The sequence below is a fragment of the Pundamilia nyererei genome, unplaced genomic scaffold (genome assembly GCF_000239375.1).
Source record: "Pundamilia nyererei isolate P.nyererei 1_Seehausen unplaced genomic scaffold, PunNye1.0 scaffold00098, whole genome shotgun sequence".
In the NCBI taxonomy this organism is placed as follows: Eukaryota; Metazoa; Chordata; class Actinopteri; order Cichliformes; family Cichlidae; genus Pundamilia; species Pundamilia nyererei.
Genome location: NW_005187499.1, coordinates 1,163,472 through 1,183,562, shown reverse-complemented (window position 1 = coordinate 1,183,562; position 20,091 = coordinate 1,163,472). Strand labels below are relative to the sequence as shown.

General features: G+C 40.6%; 1 protein-coding gene across 3 annotated transcripts in view; it reads right to left on the bottom strand.

The window, feature by feature from the left end:
* Positions 1-367: 367 nt before the first annotated feature.
* The window catches only part of rem2 (RAS (RAD and GEM)-like GTP binding 2), a 39,694-nt gene continuing 19,970 nt past the window's right edge, over positions 368-20,091 (bottom strand). For all 3 annotated transcript variants that reach the window (XM_005740238.1, XM_005740236.2, XM_005740237.1), the window contains exons 4-5: positions 15,817-15,994; positions 368-2,028 (exon numbers count right to left, since the gene is read on the bottom strand). In XM_005740238.1, the coding sequence (XP_005740295.1) occupies positions 1,700-2,028; positions 15,817-15,994 (507 nt within the window). In that variant the 3' untranslated portion in view covers positions 368-1,699. The remainder of the gene's footprint in view (positions 2,029-15,816; positions 15,995-20,091) is intronic.

Below are 20,091 nucleotides of genomic sequence, written 5' to 3'. Positions count from 1 at the left end.
AGAAGGATTTGTTTTTTGCACTCTCATCATTAAGCAGGTAATTTATCACTTCACACAAATTACAAGTGTTCTGTATATATGGTGGAGTTCAGGCAGTTCATATTGCTAAGCCTTGGTTCATATTCCTTCCTCCGATCTATTTTTAACCTAAGATTTTGTTACAGGCGCACAATGATGAGGCAGCATCTTTTTTGCTGCTAGCCCTAAATGGAGCCAGTGTCCTGAGAATCCATCTCCCAGTCTGTCCAGAATACCTGCGAGTCATCTGATGGTTTATTACACCATCCCTCAGTGTGACTGACAGCTGTAATGAGGCGCTCGTTTTCTAGTGGCGTCTTAAAAAACTGACGAGACACTCGGACTGGATGTCAAAGAAATCTTTATTTATTCTCAGTGGTAAAGACGAGAGTGCTCAGTAGACGATGACAAACGAGTGAGGAAGTGTCAGTGACGCCCCCACGCTTGATGAGATATCAGAACAACGTTTCCAGAACGTTCTTTTCTGGGTCACCTGTGTGGCCAGCCCCCACAGAATTCAGTCAAAACACACATAATAATAATAATAACAATAATAATAATGATTATAAGAATCATCATCATTCATCATAATAATGATGCCGGTGGGTAAAAAAGGGAAGAGAAGGAATACATCAAACAGCCACAGGTAGATTAGGTTTTCTTGTTTTGTCCCCCTGCGCTTCGAGAGTATCTCAGTGTTCTGTGACTCAGCTTCGATTGAAGAAGAGTTCAGTCTGGTTATCCCTGCCAACGGCTTAGTCCTTACAGCCGTCTTGACCTTTTCTCCTTTGCTTCACATCCTCCAGTAAAGGGTTCTTTGTGCTGATCACTCGTGGTGCGTTCAGCAAAGTTATGGCTTGGGTGCTGACGTTTTAAACCGTGTATAAAAGTCTCAAATGAACATGTGCCACAGGCAGTATCATCAAACACTACTTTAAATCAATATGGGGACAGAACAGTGGATGCAGTGTGGAAAGTGGCCAAAGATGCGTGGAGATGGAGCACTTTTATAAATAGTCTTGCCTTTGAGATGGCGTTGCTAGAGACACTAGCTAGATTGTGCATTAGCTATTGGCCACTGAGGTACAGAATCGTGTAACTGTAAAACCTACAGGATCATGTCTTAAATCGTCTACTCTGCATGCTATAAAACAGGGTCTATAACAGGTATACATTAGATTGCTATCAGTCTCTACGTTATCAGTGCGTGCTACTTGGGTGTGTGTTTATTTGTGACCCCAGTCTGTTTCTCATTTCGTGACATTAAGCGTCAAATCGCCAGTTTGATCCAACTCTCATGCTAATCTTCCCTCGCCGGCTCTCATCAGGTAGCGAGTGCTCACTGACTCACCCAAGCCAGAGCAACAAATGGAGCTCACCTCCTTATCGTTGATTTTTTGTTCTCCCGAAATGAGTTTCGGGCTATCTGTTCATTGTTTTCTCCCACTTTCTCCTCCCCTGACCTTCCTCTTCGGCGGCTAAATTTCTCTCCTTACACCTCTCTAATTTTCCCATTCCCGTGAGCCTGCTCCAGTCCTTTTCATGTTGTCCCTCCAACTCGATCTCCTTTTACTCCTCAGTCTTTTAGCCCCCCACCCACCTCCATGTCTTTCAATTTGGTGTATGTCTGTGGTCATGTTGAGTGTGTCTATTTGCCTGCATTTATGTGTGTGGGTGTGTGTCACAGTGCACTGAGGTCATGACAGGAGCGGGACTTCTGCCGAAGGATTTTGCTGCCCCTGTGGCGGCTCATCTCCCTGTAGCGGCCTCGATCCCGGTCCCTGTCTCGGCCGTATGATCGGGGCACGAGACCAGCCAGGAAGCGCTTGGCCCGGCTCGTCAGGCTCTCCCTGCGGCCAGCACCGGGGTCACCATCCGTCCATCCGGGGCCCACGCAGTCTCCCCTCGCGGTCCGCACTGCCGCCTCCAGCAGCTCACTGGTGCCGTGTTCTAAGGAGGCAGAGAGCTCCAAGTAGAGGCAGTCAAACATCATGGCGCTGGACTGGGCCTCTGGTTGGAAACAGAGACATTTGGGAAGCATTTTATAACTAAGGATCTACATAATGTCAGCTGTAGATGGCATTTAGAGGCAGCAGTTTGAAATTTACGGACACTGGATTGTGAAAACAGCGCAGCTGCCGTGTGATGTGTATCACCACGAGGTAGTACTTGAGAGCTCACTCACTGCAGTTTTGAAATCTCTATTAGCTTTCTAAGTGTTTGGAAGTCCTTTCACAGAAAATCGTGACCGGCTGTGTGAGATGGGAGGATTGGACTCTCCCCCGTGTAATGTGCTTCTGAAACTGTGCCTGAAAGCTACGGCAGTAACAGAGAAATAAAAGAGGAAGGGGAATTGTGGTGGGTTTTAGACTGCGCTATTTTATGCGTTTAAAAACAACATTATATTTTTCATTCATGAACATTGAGACTAGAAATCAAATTATTTCCTGTCACGTGTCCTGATGTGGCTTACCAGGGTGGCCCACAGAGTTCAAAAGCACTGCAACTTAAGAAAACACAAAGAAGAAATGTTTCAAAAGCATAGAAAACACAATGGAAATAGAAAAAAACAAAGTTGAAGCTTCTTTGAGGCAACAATAATGTGACAGAATGGCTACTAGAAAGCATGGCTCTGCAGTGTTATAAGAATAATGCATTTAAAACACACATTACCTGCATATTTCCCCCCCTCACACAGACACATCGTTGGCTTCTTTTAAACGTGTCTCAGTGATATCATTCGCATGTTTCCCATTCTGTCACTTCCAAAAGCTGTTCTGTTGTTACTCACTCCCCAAAAACACTTCCACTGTATTTTGTGAGTTTTTGCCATTCTTCTACTTGCTGATTTTTCTAAAGTTGCAGTGCGTTTGAACTCTCAGGGCCACCATAGTTTACTTCTGCGTGAGCAGCCTCCAACCACCTATGGAGGTTGTGTGTTACTGTTAAAAGACTCGGAAGAAAAGTAAGCCAACCTGGGGTTAGGGTTATGTTGCTTTTCCCAAATTCTACAAAAATACTATGAAGTATGAAGTCATCATATACGAACAAATGCAACTTCATGACAATGGATGAAACACTGTGATGCAGCTGAAATAAATTAGTACAATAAGAAACTTGCAGTACAAACAGCTCTCTATCATTTACAAATGTTGTTTTTTATCAAGAAATGCGCATTTCTTATTTGTAATTTTATCTGCCTCTTACAGCACCACAAAACTAAGGAATCTTAATTCTACCACAAGGCCCTGATTATTGTGCATTTGTAAAATCAGCATTCACAGGTGAGTCCACAAGGACACAGTGAGACAGTTGAGCCAAGATGGGGTTAAATGTGGCCTGGGCTGTATAAGCTCAAATCTCTTGGCAGCAGGGAAATGCTTTCTATCTCAGTGTGACTCTCGTGAATAAGGACAGGTGACTAAGCATGTTGTTGACAAGGCCCAGGATATCAGCTAAAAGCGCCCGTCTGTCCCTGGCCAAACAAGCCACAGTGATAAGGAAAGCTGACAGATACAGATCATTCTACAACAAATGGCTTTCTTTGTTAACTCAAATGGCACAACCACTGCTCTCCCTCAACTGTGCTTTAGCTTTTACTCCTGCTCTGCACAGAGCTAAAATCTGAGAGCTCACAAGCAGCCACGTGCTGGAAAGGTCTTTTAAGTGTATTATTGGCACTCACAATAACTGTTTTTAGAAATACACCGCAGGAACTTAAAATGACGGCAGCGGGAAGAGGTCACAGCTGTAGAACAATTATGTTTGGGTTTTGTGAGGACATTTTAGAGTATTAGTTTAGAAAAAATGATGTCAAGAGCACAATAATACTCAGATGAAGTGCTGATAAAAACTCAATTGTCTACTCACAATGGATGGAAAACAGCACAAAAAGTAAAGCAAATTCAGATAAGCTGAACCTTTCAATTATGTAATTTTATATTAAATGTGCCAGAGTGACTGAGGCTCTCCTGAGTAGTCCTGATTCTTCTATTAAATGCACGTTACAATGAACTCTAATTGGAATATTTCTGAACAATAAAAGATTTATAGCTTTTTTTTAGACCAATAATTGCATAATTACATAAATGTGCATTCCATTTTTTTCACTTATCCTTAGCTTATGTTTAATGTGTGTTCCATCTTTAGGTAATATCCCCGGGTATTTCTTAAATCTCAGACTCTATTACAATGGCTCTGTTTGGTTCACAGTTCAAAATAGTTCTCTTTTGTTTTATTGTAAACTGCTTCTCTCCTCTTCGCCTGTAACGTGCTGGTTTAACGAGGTGCAGACAAAGACAGGCCATATCTAAAGGTCACCTCTTTACGTTCCGACTGGGTTCCACTCACAAACTGATGCTCTGAGTAGTACACTGTATTGCCAAAAGTATTCACTCAGCCATCCAAATAATTGAATTCAGGTGTTTCGATTAGAGATGGACCGATCCGATATTACGTATCGGTATCGGTCCGATTCTGACCTAAATTACTGGATCGGATATCGGAGAAAAATAAAAAATGTAATCCGATCCATTAAATATCACGAAAGCACCTCACAAAACTTGCAACACGCCGTAACTCACCTCAGAACGTTAGCACGGAGCAGTATGCATCACGTGAGAGCGGCTGTGGCATGCGGGACCTGTCGTTGGTCTGGATAGCATGTGGAGCTTCGCTAGCAACCCGGCATTTCATCTCCGACAAAGTTATCCCGAGAGAAGTAAAGCAAGTGTGTAAGTCCATCTCTGAATGTTTGTAAAGCATTCCTGCGTTAAGCTTAACAAGCGACTGCCTCTCCTGCTGCTACTTCAATCATGAAACTGCTTAACGATCAGCTGATCGGCTTTTCTGTCGCGAGTCCGTGTCTCTAGTTTGCTTTTGGCCCATTTTGCACCAGAAAGAGGAAACCAGCGGCTGAACAACAGCAGCACGTTTAAGCTTGATCAGCTGTTGTTAGAATTTATTTAATATTACTTTCTACTCCAGGATCTTTTTCTACGTAGCTGACGCTGGTAACTGTGCAGGGGCAGATCTAGCAAAGTTTAGCCAGGGGGGCCGATAGGGCATTAACAGGGAAAAGGGGGCACAAAGACATACTTTTCTTTCTTATTCTCATTTAAAATGTCTAGCTTTTAATAAATAATTATCTGACACTCAAAGTTTTAATTTGATGCAAAATGAATAGAAGTCCATTACTGTATATAGTAACTATTAAGTCTAATATATATACCCTAGTAAGCTATAGTACTTTTTCCTTTGGGAAGGTACCATCTGTGCAGTCTGCAATTTTGTTGAAGAAAGATGTTGAATCTATTTAATATTTCTTGAAAAATAATTGATTTCTGTGCATTTTTTTCACACTGCATCAAATTAAGGTTGATTACGTCGATTAAGCATCATGAGGTGGAGCGTGAGGCGTGGTTCCCTATTTTTTATTTATTTATTTTTGTTGTTGCTGGGAGTTGGAACCCTATTAGCTAGGTTGCTTAATATTTACGCTAAGTACTCTTTAAAATACCAGAATAGGGAGGATGGTGTAGGTTTAAGTTTATTAGATTGATCAGTATTGCTGAACTATGAAATAATTTTTTTTTGCATACAGGTATAACAGAATAGCTTTAGTGTAGTTGTTGTTTTAAACTTGAGTATGAACTTATACAAAATGCAGCAAGATATTTAAAAAACAGTTTTGTTGATTAAAAAACACTATATCGGATTCATATCGGTATCGGCAGATATCCAAATTTATGATATCGGTATCGGTATCGGACATAAAAAAGTGGTATCGTGCCATCTCTAGTTTCGATCACTTCTATGGCCACAGGTATATAAAATCAGAAACATTTGGGAAAGAATGGGTTGTTCTCAGGAGTTCTGTGAATTCCAGCATAGTACCATGACAGGATGTGACCTGTGTAACAAGTCCAGTCATGAAATTTCCTCACTATTCCATAGCCAGCTGTTAGTGGTGTAACGCAGTGAAAGAGATTGGGAACAACAGCAGCTCAGCCACAAAGTCATAGGCCACGTAAAATTGCAGAGCAGATGCTACAGACCTGCAAACTTCATGCTGCTTTCACATTAGCTCAACAACAGTGCATAGAGAGCTTGATAGAATGGGTTTCAGTGGCCACATCCAAGCCTTACATCACCAAGCACCACTGCGTGTAAAGCATGCGGCCACTGGACCAGTGGAGGCGTGTTCTCTCGAGTGACGAATTACGCTTCTCTGTCTGCATGGCCCATGAATAAGTCTGGGTTTGGCGGTTGCCAGAAGAACAGTACTTGTCTGACTGATTGTGCCGAGTGTAAAGCTTGAAGCACAGGGAGATTATGGCAAGGGGTTGTTTTTCTGGAGTTGTGCTCAGCCTCTTAGTTTCAGTGAAAGGAACTCTTAGTGTGACATTTCATGCTCCCAACTTTGTAAGTGGCTCCTTTCTGTTCCAACATGAGTGCAAATCAGTTCATAAATAAAGCAAGGGTCATAAAAACATGAGCAGGTTTGGTATGAAGAACTTGACTGGCCTGCAGGTTGAGTCTTGACCTCAACCTCATAGAACACCTCTAGGATGAATTAGAGCGGAGTCTGCAAACCAGGCCTTCTCGTCCAACATCCATGTTTGACTTGTGCTTCTGGAAGAATGGTCAAAAATGTCCATAAACATGACATCATACATCATAGGGTGACATCATATTAAACCCTATGCATTAAGCATAGCATCTCCCTCAAGCTGATATGCATGTGAAAGCAGACAAGCAAATATGTTTGGCATTATAGTGTAGGTTTATGGGACCTTTTCCTAAAATAGCTGTGTACTTGAGATGACTAGATATGCTCTCTTTTTTACTTAAAAATATGCTAATGTCATTATTTGAAACTTTGGCAATGATTAAAATGAGCCACCATTCTAGCAGTACAGTGGGGGAGCTAATTATTTTATCCCCTGCTGAATTTTTACGTTAGCTCTCATACAAAGAAATGAGCAGTGTCTAATTTTTATGGTAATTTCATTTTAATGGAGGAGGGAGACAGAATATCAACCAAAAATCCAGAAAAAAACTTACATAAAAGGTATAAACTGAGTTTCATATCATTTATTAAAATAAATATTTGGGTCTTCATCATACTAGAAGATCGATCCACGACCCGTCATCAGTGTTCCAGCTGAGGGAACATTTTATGGACACTGCCCTGTCCCTTGGCCCCTCAATGCGGTGAAGTCATCCTGTACCGTTAGCAGGAAAAACACACCCAAAGCATAATGTTTCCACCTCCATGCTTGACTGTGGTGGTACTTGTGCTGTAGGGCAGGGGGTGGTGTTCTTTAAGTCCTCCTCAGCATTTCTCTTCCTCCAAACATAGCAGGTTGCATCAGTGCCAAAGGGCTTGATTGTACTTTCATCTGCAACGTAGCACTTTATCTGAATCACTTACATGTTCACTAGAAAACTTAAGACAGTCCTGTACATGTGCTTTCTTGAACAGGAGGACCTTGCAGGCACTGCAAAATTACAATCCAATAATGGTGTAGTGTGTTGCCAGTGGTGTTTTTTGTCACTGTGGTCCCATCTGCCTTCAGATCATCAACAAGTTCCTCCTGTGTATTTTCTGGCTGATCAACTACCTTTCTTATGACCATCCTGACCCCACGTGGCTAAATCTTACATGGAGCTTCAGACCAAGAGTGACTGATGGTCATTTTTGTATTTCTTCATTTTCAAATAATTGCACGAACAGTTGTCACTTTCTAACCAAGCTTGTTGCTGATGGTCTTGTAGTGTGTGCAGGAGACTTGTATGAAGGTCTACAATCTTGTGTGTCCACATCAGCATATCATTTGCATCTCATTGGTATTCTGTCTCTCTCCATTAAAAACTACAGTAAAATTAGAGACTGTTTTTCATTCCTTTGTGAGTAAAACTTAACAAATTCAGGAGCTGATCAAAAAATGACTCCCCTAACTGTATATCAAAGACAGAACATCAAAAAAAAATCTGATCATCTTAACCCTGTAAGACCCAACCCATCAAAAAAAAAAAAAGCCAGAAAATTCTGATTTTTTCGAACTGAGATGTTTATTAACCCTTATAACAAATTCCACAAAAACCTTTTTGCTATATTATGTTGTGTATGATATATTTTTATTATATATTTATTATATATTTTTGTATCACATTTGATCAATTGGGCATTTTTGGCAACTTTTTGCTAGCAACAATGTTCATTTTAGACCAAAAAAAAGAGAGTTTTGGCCATTAAATTTTGAAATTATAGCAAGTATCGATCATGTTGATGAGATAGAGGTCTCAGAAACTCATGTATCAAATATGATACAAAGGGCATTATAGCGTTAACCTTACTTCTTGTGGGACTTTTAATTAAATGGTTGATCAGTGGGTGAAGCAAAGAAGTAGGTGACAAAAGATTTAATAAAGTTTCCTAGAAGAAGAACAAAAACCAGACTGTAAAATAACAGAATTCTTCTATGTGGTCACATATGATCCTCTCATGGTGACTTAAAGTTTTCTTCCAAAACTTTTCAGGGCTTTCAGTTGGTGAGTTTGGTCTGATTTCTTGGATGTGGACTTGTACCTGAAAATGAGTTCAAAACACTGATCCTATAATGCTTACATTATATTATGATATTATATTTCAAATTAAGGCCATTCCAATGCAACTTGTCAGTCTGGTTTTGGTGTGGCTGCTTTTGCACAGCATAAACATATGCACACCAGTGTTACACGGGTATTGCACTAGGGAAAAACAGCTCCAGATTTGATCTGGGTCTAATAATCCAAGCACACAGCAGCTGTTGAACGTCTGCAGTGTCACCTAATAGTGGGTGAGGTAAGAGAGAGAGGAAATACAGCAAATCCCAGACCAGATTACCAGGACTTTTACTAATACCTACAACAGCTGATTGAATAACCTGTTAAAAGGGAGCTTGCAAAATTGAATTGAAGGGGGAGAGGGCTGAGAGGGGTACAACATGAGAGGATGAAGGAGAAGAGAGAATAAAAAGATGAGGTAAGAGCATTAAACGAGATAAGAGAAGCAAAGGAGCAGATCGAAAGCAGGAGGAGATCAGACAAAAGTAAAAGTGAAGAGGTGACAGGAAAATAAGCAACAAAACAAAGGAAACGAGTGGAGGAGAAAAGCAGAAGAAGAGAAAAGGAAAGGAGGGAAATAAGAGGAGATGAATAGAAAAGCAAGAAAGATGATGAGAATAAATGAAGACAAGGTAAGAAGGAGAGAGGTGGGAGGAAGAATATGGAGAGGAGCTGAGACAACGAGATGAGACAAGGACAAGAAAGATATCAAGAGCAGGGGAGGTAGGAGGGAACGAATAGGAAATAAAATGAGGACAGGAGAACAGAAAGGAGATGAAAGAGGGGAAAAAAGAAGGGAGAGCAAAGAGGAAAGCAACCAAGATGAGAAAACATGGTGAGGAGATGAGACAAGGGATGGGGCTCTCTACCTATATCCTGACCATTAGAAAAGAAAAGACTGGTGAAGAAAGACAACAGTGATGAAAAGGAGGAAATGTGACTCATAAAGCAAGAAGGAGATCCCGACAGGGAATGACATGCGAGACGGCAGATGATGTGAACATGCAGGAGAAGGGGAAGGAGACAGACGGAGACAGGAGGGGAAAGACAGAAAGAACGCCAACTAAGCAAACGGAGCCAGAGTGCATATTAACCCTAGAACACTATCGCTGGGTGATTTACACCCGAGAAAATACATTTACATGATTTCTCACTCCTGCAGCTGTTTGCGTGTCGAGGAGCCTGTGCCATCACCAGGGAAGTCTCAAATGTCCCAGGAATGGGTGGACCAAAGACCAGCTTTCCAGAGTCATTATTTTGTTTTAGGAGTCATTTTGTTAGACATGGCACAGTTGAAAGTAAAAGAAGACCACTCTAATTTGTCATGTGTTGTCATATTTTGATATATTTGATTACTGTTCATTGGTTATATTATACCGGGTATAAATCACCCGGCATTAGTGATCGTGTTACTATTTATAGCGATAGTGTTCTAGGGTTAATCAAAGGCCTGAGGAGCAAGGCCACACCAACACCATATTGAGCAAATGATAAATATGTTCCCAGAGTGACAGTGTGTGTATCACTGGGTGGTGAGGATAGAGAGGCAGGGAGAGATGTAGCAAGAGGGGGTAGGTGAGACATAGCAGCATAAAAGTGTCACTGTACATGCCATAAATAGACTTTATGACTTTAGCTCTCTCAGAAAGGCCTCAGGTACTTTTAGAAGGATGTTGGCTAGGCAAGCAGGTCGGAGAGCTGCCTCTGTCAAGTTCACATGTCAGAAAAAAAAACAAAAAAATGTACACGTGGCCTGTCCAGAGACAACATGAGAACATTGTTGTCATGCGCCCCGGGAACATGGATGCAGCATTTGCATATCGCTGACCACAATCCCCCCTTTTTTTTGTTGTTGTTGTTTTTCTATGACAAAAGAATCTGCTGAGTATAGGCATCTCTCATTATTCATTCCTACCCTCTCTACCGCCTCTTTCTACTCACATCATCAAGTGTACGCTGAAGCCAAGAGCCAACACGAGTTGACAGCAACGAGCATGCGCCAGCGTGCACATTTTGCACTTGCTGCCTTGATTTAAGTTGCACAGCAAAAAAAGCAAAACCCCCCCAAAACAAACAAGAATTTCCCCTAAACCGTGTTTCCACTAATTTTGATTGACTATACAAAGCTTGAGGAAAACAAGAAATGCACAGCCTACTGTGTCTTGAAACTTAAACCATGCCAAAAACAATATCCTTTATAGAAATTTATGATAATCCTAAATCCATAAATTAATCTAATGTATAACTATGTACAGTACTGTGCAAACGTTTTAGGCAGGTGAGAAAAATGCTTTAAACAAAGAATGCTTTCAGAAAAATTAATGATTGTTTATTGACCCCAAATGTTTTCTGCAGCAGGACAACGACCCCAAACATACCGCCACTAGGTCATTAAGAAATATCTTCAGCGTAAAGAAGTACTGGAAGTACTGGAAGTGATGGTATGGCCCCGAACATCATCGAGTGTGTCTGGGATTATATGAAGAGACAGAAGGATGTGAGGAAGCCTACATCTACAGAAGATCTGTGGTTAGTTCTCCCAGATGTTTGGAACAACCTGCAAGCTAAGTTCCTTCAAACACTGTGTGCAAGTGCACCTAGAAGAAGTCAGTGTGGTCACACCAAATATTGATTTGATTTAGATTCCTCTTTTGTTCATTCAGTGCATTTTATTGATGTATACAGAGACATCTATAACCAAGGATAAGTGTAGTTATTTCAAATATATCACAATGCAAATACACCGAATGCATGTTTCTGACCAAATTTCATTAAAAGCACACAGTAGTTGACATATTATTGTCTGACATTACTGCAGATAAAAATCTAACATTGATTTATCAAATTCAGTTTTCCAACTAACAATCCTCAAAGCTTTGTTATTATTGCCTGCCCAAACCCTTTCTTTATGGTTTTTTTAATATTAAAGCAGCAAATATCATATTTTGGCCACTAGGGGTCAGAAATGCTCCAAAACAAACCCATCAATAAAACCTTATAGCAACAGGTAGGTACATTCTTGTTGCTTCTCACACCAAAGCACAAACACAACACAGTGCTGATATAGTGCCGATCGTTAGGTTCTTTATGTGAGCAAGTACAGTCCAATATGTGTACACAATACTCAGTCTATTAATCTTGATTAATAATACTTATATCATTGTGCAATATGGCACATATATATGCTCTGGACTAGTAACTCAACAGCTTTGTCTTTACTTTTACCTGACCCTGACACATAAACAAACTCCAAGATCATCACTTTTTGCAGCAACTACTTCTCAACATAAAATGGGCACTCTGTCTTTTTCCAGCTGTAAACCATGACCATGACATGACCATGTATTTTGCTCAACTCTGTGATGTTGACTGTTAACCTTTTGGCTATAATAATAGGTTAGTGTATGAATTCTTGAGTTTTAGGCATCGAAGAAATAAGTAACCATACATTTAGTGTGGATACTACAACAAACTGTAATCTCAAGAGAATTTGTGCCGAACTTGAAGATTCCCTCATGAAGATGAGAGAGTTGGATTGCTCTAAGTCTTTAATTGTACATTGCCATATTTAAGATGTTGCAGATGTTGGTGAACTGTGAGCCTGCATAAGCACAAGCAGACCCACACTCATCATGCATGGGCCCCAAGTGGATGTGGCCATAGTGCTTCTGTTTGCTGGGTATTTGTTAAACTTCCGAACTCAGGAAAAAAAGCATGAAACTTTTCTGACAAAAACATATTCAAGTTTTGAAAGAGTCTGTCCATCTATAGATCATGAAGTTATCTATCTAGCACATCAGCATATCATTTGCATCTCATTTAAAACATGTTCATGGCCCTACTTTACTTTTTCTTTTGTCCCCAACAGGTCCTTAAAATAATATCAGGGTCCACATATTTACTTTGACTCTGTTGTTATGTGATATGAGTACACGTTATCTAGCCTAGCTTTATTATAAGTGGTTTGAAAAGGTTTTATTTATTCACTGGGTTCCACTTAAATGATCTATGTACATTTACAGTAATAAAACCAATCCAAAGAGTTAAAAGTAAATGCATGGTAGAGCTGCAGAGATGAGTTGGCTTTTTTAGGACAGTTTGGTAGGACGAGCAATCATTCCACATTACAGTAAGTCACTGGATGTTCACATCAAAATTGCTTTAGCATTAAAAGCTGAGTCGAGTAAGGGCTAACATGCACTCTGTCCAGACTTTGATTCAGACTCACAATTTAAGCTTTCATTTTATCTGCTAGTGAAGCTGATCTCCGATCAATGACAGTTCGTCCAGATTACAAATGAGACAATTTAGTTTTTACGCCTGTCACAGCCAGCAGCAGCGGCTTGTGGGGTTTTTTAAAAACTTTTGTGACTGAATAGTCAAAAAAGAGCAGAATTCAATAACACTGGCAGGCCATTAGTAATTTTTAAATGAATGCTACCTAATAACAAAAATTTTAGAGATGCACACTCACAATATTGATGTGTGGCAAAACTGGCACATGGATGTAGCACAAACAGTATAACCTCTGCTGAAATATGCCCAATCTGATTGTGTAAGAACTCAGAGTGGTTCTTTTGAAGGGCAAAATAAGCCGCACTCTTCCCCAGCGCACGCGCCGCTCCACTATGCATTTCACACATCACCCCAAATTGAGGCTCTCTTTCATACGCACAGCATTCTCGTACATTTGCCCTTCCCTGCGTCACTCCTCTCCTTCCCGTTCCTCTTATCAAAGCCCTCTCTTTGAAACCGCCTCGCTGACATCAAGCAGCGAGAAGATAGAGCGAGATGAGGGAGTCTGCTTGTTAGCACGTTTAATATGTGGATGTAAATGCAGCCAGTTGTGAATATATGATGAGGACAAACATACGTAAAGATTGTAAGAGCAGCTGTGCCCTGTAAAAGGGAGATTATCCAATCAGAGATATGCCTTCTGGAAAACAAACAAAAAACAAAACATCAAGCTGCGCCGAGGGACACGGAGTTAAATATATAAATGAATATAAATTGAAACTGCAGAGATGACAGTGAAGGCTTAAGATCACAGCCATATATGACACAATTACAAATTTAGATCAAGGTCAAACTGGGCTGTCACTCTTTCTCTCTCTTTTTTTTCAGCTACCACCACTCTTCACCCAGCTCCGGTTTGAAACATTAATGAAATCCGGGTAATGGGTTTGCCTGGCAGAGCTTCATAAAAATTCGCCCATAAAAGTCCAGCCAAATTATAACCTGCCCGTGGTCTGATCTGTGTTCAGTGGATTGTCACCAAATGAATTCAGTGTAGAATTGCTTGTTTCTCCCTCACTGAATTTATTTAACTTCAGTGCCGAACGCCAAAAATATGCAAAAGCGTGCGAAGCTCGCTGCCCAGCAGGGTTGTTTAGCAAAGAAAAGTTAACTCTAAGATCTGTGGGATTTATGCTGCTTTTTTAACTCAATAAATAACATGAAATTATGGTTTCTTGACTTGATTTGGCTACCTGTGTATATAGAGGTGAGTAATCAACCACCAAGGAAATCTTGTGTTTGGTCAACTTTTCTTATTTGATTTTTATACTATACAGTCATTCTGTTCATCACTCTCAAAAAGCCTAATCACGCCCACTTTGATTGAGTTCGGTAGAATAATACAACATTTTTGTTTTTTAAAAAGCCAACTGGGGTAAACAGCTTTCATAGTTACTCCATATTAACATCTCATCAGTTTGTAGCAACAGATCTCCTCATGGGAACTTTGTCTACCACAGAGCATTAATCCCTGGATATTGTAAACAGTGAAGAAATTGATTTTGCTGATCAAAGATAGATCCCCAAAGACGGCTTCTAATGGAGATGATGTCAGCCTTGAGGAAGATTTATGGTAAAACAGCGTGCAGAGAGAGACAGATCAGCCAAGGCAGAGAAGAGGGTAAACAGAAGGGACTGATGAGTAATTGTACAAAGCACACACTATTCTCTGGGGAAAATGTGTGCCTATTAACTAAACATTTTCATTTTGGGCTTTTAGGCATTCTTATCTATTATAACCAGCACCGAAAGCATCGGTACTGACCAGATCCTATTGTGTGTTTAGGATGTTACATTTGGGGAGGAATAAAGGAAAGTGGACAAAGAGAGTGCATTACAATTTTTCATTTGTTTCTTTTCTTGCGTCATTCACCCAGAAACATCATTTCCAATAAGCCCGTACATGATAAACATTACAAATGAGGCAGAGTCCATGGGAAAGTTAGGCAGCTGCGTCACGGTCAGATATGTCAACTGCAGAGATTAAAGGTTTAAAAACTGGAAAACAGCAATGACAAAGAAGGCTTCTGTGATTTTTGCAGCGCTGATGTTAGGACTTTGTACATTTTCAAAGGAATTGCATATTTGTCTGCGCTCACCACTGACGCTTTAAACTTTAATCAGATTTAGTCTCGCAATAAAAACAGTAAACCTCTGGAACACACTTCTTTTGTGAGAGAAGCTACTGCAGGAAAATGTCTGATTAATTTGTTTGTCGTGCATTTTTAAATCATCATTCCCCTGCGAATGCAATGTTAGGTTCTCTGTTTGTATCCAAGATGGGATTTAGTTAGATTAATCACTAAATACAAAATGAATAAAAAGTGCAGCACAAAAATACGGAGGTCCACAGATGCCAAAATGAATAAAATAAATTATTAAATAATTAATTGAATGTGTCATTAATGATTAAAAATGGGAATTAATTAATTAATTAGATATATAAATAATTAATTACATGGGCTTTCAAATAATTTAAAACATTTAATAAATAATTTAATTGTGTATTCATTTAATTCATGTTGGCACTTGTGGCCCTCCATACACCTGGATTTTGCTAATATAATAAATGAGTCATCATGAATGCACTGGTGTAAATGCATTTTTTTACATTTCCCTTGATGATTACAGCTAAAATTCTAGTTATGTGTTGAAAGTGTCTTCTTTTAAAATCCAGAGAAGGCACTAATGTTATTGCAGTAATGTGTATTCATATTACCACAACCCCATGCTAACAGTTTCAGCACTGAGGCAGTCTAAAAATCTGCTCCCTGTTACAGTTGGTACAGGGGTGACTGGGAGGTTACTGGGAAGAATGTGAGAATTCATCATGGGTCTTTCTTTTTTTACATACAGGTTATACTACACACCAGCATCCATCCTTCTACCTACCCTCGGAGCTGATTTCACGGGACCGCACTAGGTCACTCTTGTTGCCCACAAGGATGATTGGGGTTTGTGGCTGGGACTCCCTGAGAAGGAGGCGGAGCTGGGCGGTGCGGTGAAAACTTCGCCTGTCTGTCACTGAGAAGACCAGGATACACACATCGCACTGCAGTGTGGAGAGGTCCTGTGAATTGCAAACACACACATGTATTATACAAACACCTTGGTGGAACAGACCGGTGTGCACATGTAAAAAGAGAGATCAGGTGACAGCAGAGCAGGTGTGGAATGTCAGGTGTCTACTAACCATTACAGAAGATCGTGTTGCATTCCGCCAACAAATTGATCATTTGTTATTCAACTGCTTTTTAAAATTGCCTCTCCAGTGCCTGCTGGTGTGTTTGTTCAAAGCCATGGGAATGGCATCAATGCTATTTCCAAGTACTCAAATTTTTATCACTGTCCCACGAGAGGACTCAGAGGGGTTCTTTGCTCAACTTGACTATGTGCCTGTCACGCTTCACTTTGAATTGCCTGACCCTCTTAAAAGTGAGCACCAACATCCCGTCGGGGCTTCCTGTCACAGAGGCTCAATTAGCCCGAGTGGCTCTTGCAGAAACAGCAGCTTGTAACTGCCTGGGACCATGTTCGCCCTCTATTGCGTTTCCTCTCGATTCAGCTGGCTGCGTTTACACTGGACTGAAGGTGGTCCGTGGGTGCAAAATCGGTCATGGCAAGCTAACTGAAAAAAATCATGCCCAGCAAGCAATCGTGGCTCAGTCCCTCCCAGCTGATCACTTGCTGAGCCAGTCTAGCATGCTTTCAAAATAATGTCTTCTCTGCTGTTGCAGCAGTCACACAGCTATTGTTGGGTGAGTGATATTAGACAGTCAAGATTAAGGAAACTGAACTGTCTGTGGCTAAAACGTGCTTTTACATTTAAGTTTGACCTTGTGGTCAGGGAGATTAGACTTTCATTAAAGCCATGATAAATGGACTGGTTCTTATATAGCGCTTTTTTACTTTACTTAAGCAATCAAAGCCCTTTATAAAACATGCCTTATGTAGACCAACACTTTTTTCTATGCTTTCTGTCTAACACTCCAGTGAACGCATCGGAGAAACTTGGACTTAGTATCTTTCCCGATGGCATTTGGCATGCAGACTGCAGCAGCCAAGAATCAAACCACCAACCTTCCTTGATAAACCGCTGTACACTAACAGCACCTACGGCAAACATTAAAGCTAGAACCTAGTTAGTTTTTCTGCTGTTTGTTGTTAAAGAGAAAGTATTCACTGCAGGAGACCAACTATAAAACTAAAAAGATCTGCCAAGTGACAAGATGTACAAGCTGAAACTTTTCCTGGTTTGGAAAAATAAAGCTAAACTGAAAAAGCTGCAGTTACTTGAAGAACCACTTGAGACTGGCTTCAATATAAAGTCAGTCCCAGAGACAGTATAACCTCCATGACTGCTAAAAAATGCATATGATGTGGAGGGGTGGGTCTGACTGTGATACTACACAGTCTTTGGCAAACAACTTGTGATTGACAAGTCATGCAGTTGCGTGTTTCATACCCAAGATAATGCTCAATTTTGAAACATGGTGTAACCGAGACTTGGCTTTTTTTATTCAGTATGACCCAAATCAAATGACTGACCTCAAGAACTCAGCAGTTAAATGTTTACAAAAGTTAAGAGATAAAGCGGTTTCCCCATAGACTTTGATAGGACCAAAGGTCTTTTTGCACTAATAGCTATTGCCATTGGGCAAATGCTATTAGTGCATAGGAACATATTTGCATCCATAGCTAACTGCTCCCTTCATGACAATGACAACATGACACTGAGGTTTTGTGGGTTCAGCAAAGTTTCTCCACAATAGCGTGCACATGGAAATATAGATTTGTGAATGGGTCAGTGGGGTCAAAACGGTTAAAACGAAAGACATTTCATCTTATGTTGAACAAACTGAATCAATACAAACCATTTTTCTCCCAAAGACAGAAACCTGAAACCAAACCACACAGTGTAATGTCAGGCCTCGTTCTCGAGGCTACATGTCGATAATACAGGAATTATGAAAATAGAACCATAAAGTGGAAAGTACAAAGTTTTATATCCAGTCTTTGGGAAACAGACTATGCATGCAGTCTTTAGCTATAAAGGAATACAAGTGCAGTGCATTTCTGTTCCCATTTTGTGGCGCAATAGCAGAGAATTAAGTTTATATAACATTCTTTAGCTTGGAGCTTTTCTCTTGACTTTACTGTAAAATAAAGGAATTATATTTGATGGTTGGTTTAATCCAAAACCTTAAATCTATAGCATTCCATCAGCAGACATAATCTATTCATAGTTCAGCTGAAAATAGGACACAACCACAAAAGACTGGATCAATAAAAAATAACTTATTTCGACCAGATGATCCAATTTGCCTGCTGAATTGGGACCGCATACAGTCTGCTTGTGTGAGCGTGCCCATGCCCGTGCCCTACATCTACAGCTCCCAAGGTAAACACCCCAGCCCTCCAGAGAGTTTCAGACGGCTGAAAAAGTCAAACAATCTGAAGCGGCCAAGAACTGCCCGATCAGACCCCGGAGCAGGAAATTCATGGGGAGCACCTTGGCAGGCTATCTGTTTGACAGCACACAGCAAAAGACAAGCAGAGGAAAAGGAAGGAGGGGGACGGGAGCCACCAGCCACCTGTCACTGATGAATTTGGGGGGGGGGGGGATCAGGAGGAAGAATGAAAACAAGACAGAGAAAGAATCAGGGACAAATCTTTGCGAGAGAAGCCGTACAAAAATAGAGTAGACATCGATTAGATGGGCAATGAACCGATCCAGGAAGAAGGCTGTGACCAAGTAAATACACTTCTCTATCAAACGGAGGCAGAGCAACTCGGGACAGCGCCAACTCTCTCCCTCTCTTGATTAAGCAGCTTCTCTCTGTTCACGGAGAGCAGGCCATCTGTCAATACCAACTCCTCCCATGCACACACAAATACAAAAGCCAGGCACGCGTGCACATACAATCATCCACAACATTCACACAGTACTAATAGAGCATTCAGGGGAATTTAATGGAATTATCAAGATTAAAAACAGGGACTCGTCTGGCTGAATTGAACAACATTTTGCCAAAATGTGAAAATCCAACAAACCAATGCAACTGAAGAAGAGGAAACCAAATGCAGAGAGCCAGCAGGATGAATGCAAACTGTGTAAACACCAGGGTGAAGTGACACAAGAAAATAACAAGGGTAGGGAAGGGAATAAAAGAAGGAATTAAAAACCCAAATATCCACAAAAAGAACTAACCTTTAAAATAAACCAGGAATTGAAATGAAAGCAAGACAGACAAAAGGCAGCGATATTCAGACAAGCGCAACACAGGAGGCACAGCTAAATGCTCAGAAACACAAAAGAAGTGTTCGTCAGTCCTGGGACCACTTTGTTTTTTTTGAGGGAAACCTTTTAGTGCTAAGTTTCAAAGTCTGGAGGACTTCTCAGTAGAGTTGAAAGAAGTCAGAGTAGTAGATTTGTTTTGGAATAACACATTCAATATTCACATATCCCTGGATCTGATCCATAAGTTTGACTATCTACCCATATGGAAAAGAAATAGTATAATATGGCTGGGCCATATTATACCGTTCACGGTAATACCGGTATAATGTTAGGCAACGATAGGAAAATGAAATATCGCGATAGGATATGAGTAAAACGCGTATGCGCAGTGCCTTTGTTTTCATACGCACATGGCCGATTGCTGAGTGAAACAGATGAACCAGAATTGGTTTGTAAAAATGGTGCAACTTCAGTGATGTGGAACTGGTTTGGTGTTTGTCCGTCAGATACACAACAAAGCACATTTTTTTGTAGAACATACAAGCGGCCGTCGTTATTGTCGTATTTGTCGGACTAAGATGCTCTTAAATCTGGGAGTAATCTGGGTCCTAAACTCCGTACACTTCAGGTCAAACGAACACTGCAGCATCACTTAAGAGTTAAAAACTGTCTAAATTCTTTCATCTTTAATAAAACGATCAGCATTGCTGCTTTACCAGGTGTAACTATGAAGTTTAACTTCCAGGCATCCATGAAAACAAAATGTATTACATTTAACGGAGTTAGAAGTTAGCAGGAAGCTAGCGGAAGTTAGCTCGCTAGTTTCGCTAGTTACCTAAACATGATATAGCATGTTCTGACTGAGAGATTTCTGAAAAAATTCAAATGTACAGCTCTGCTATCACTTCCAACATAAATGAAGACAG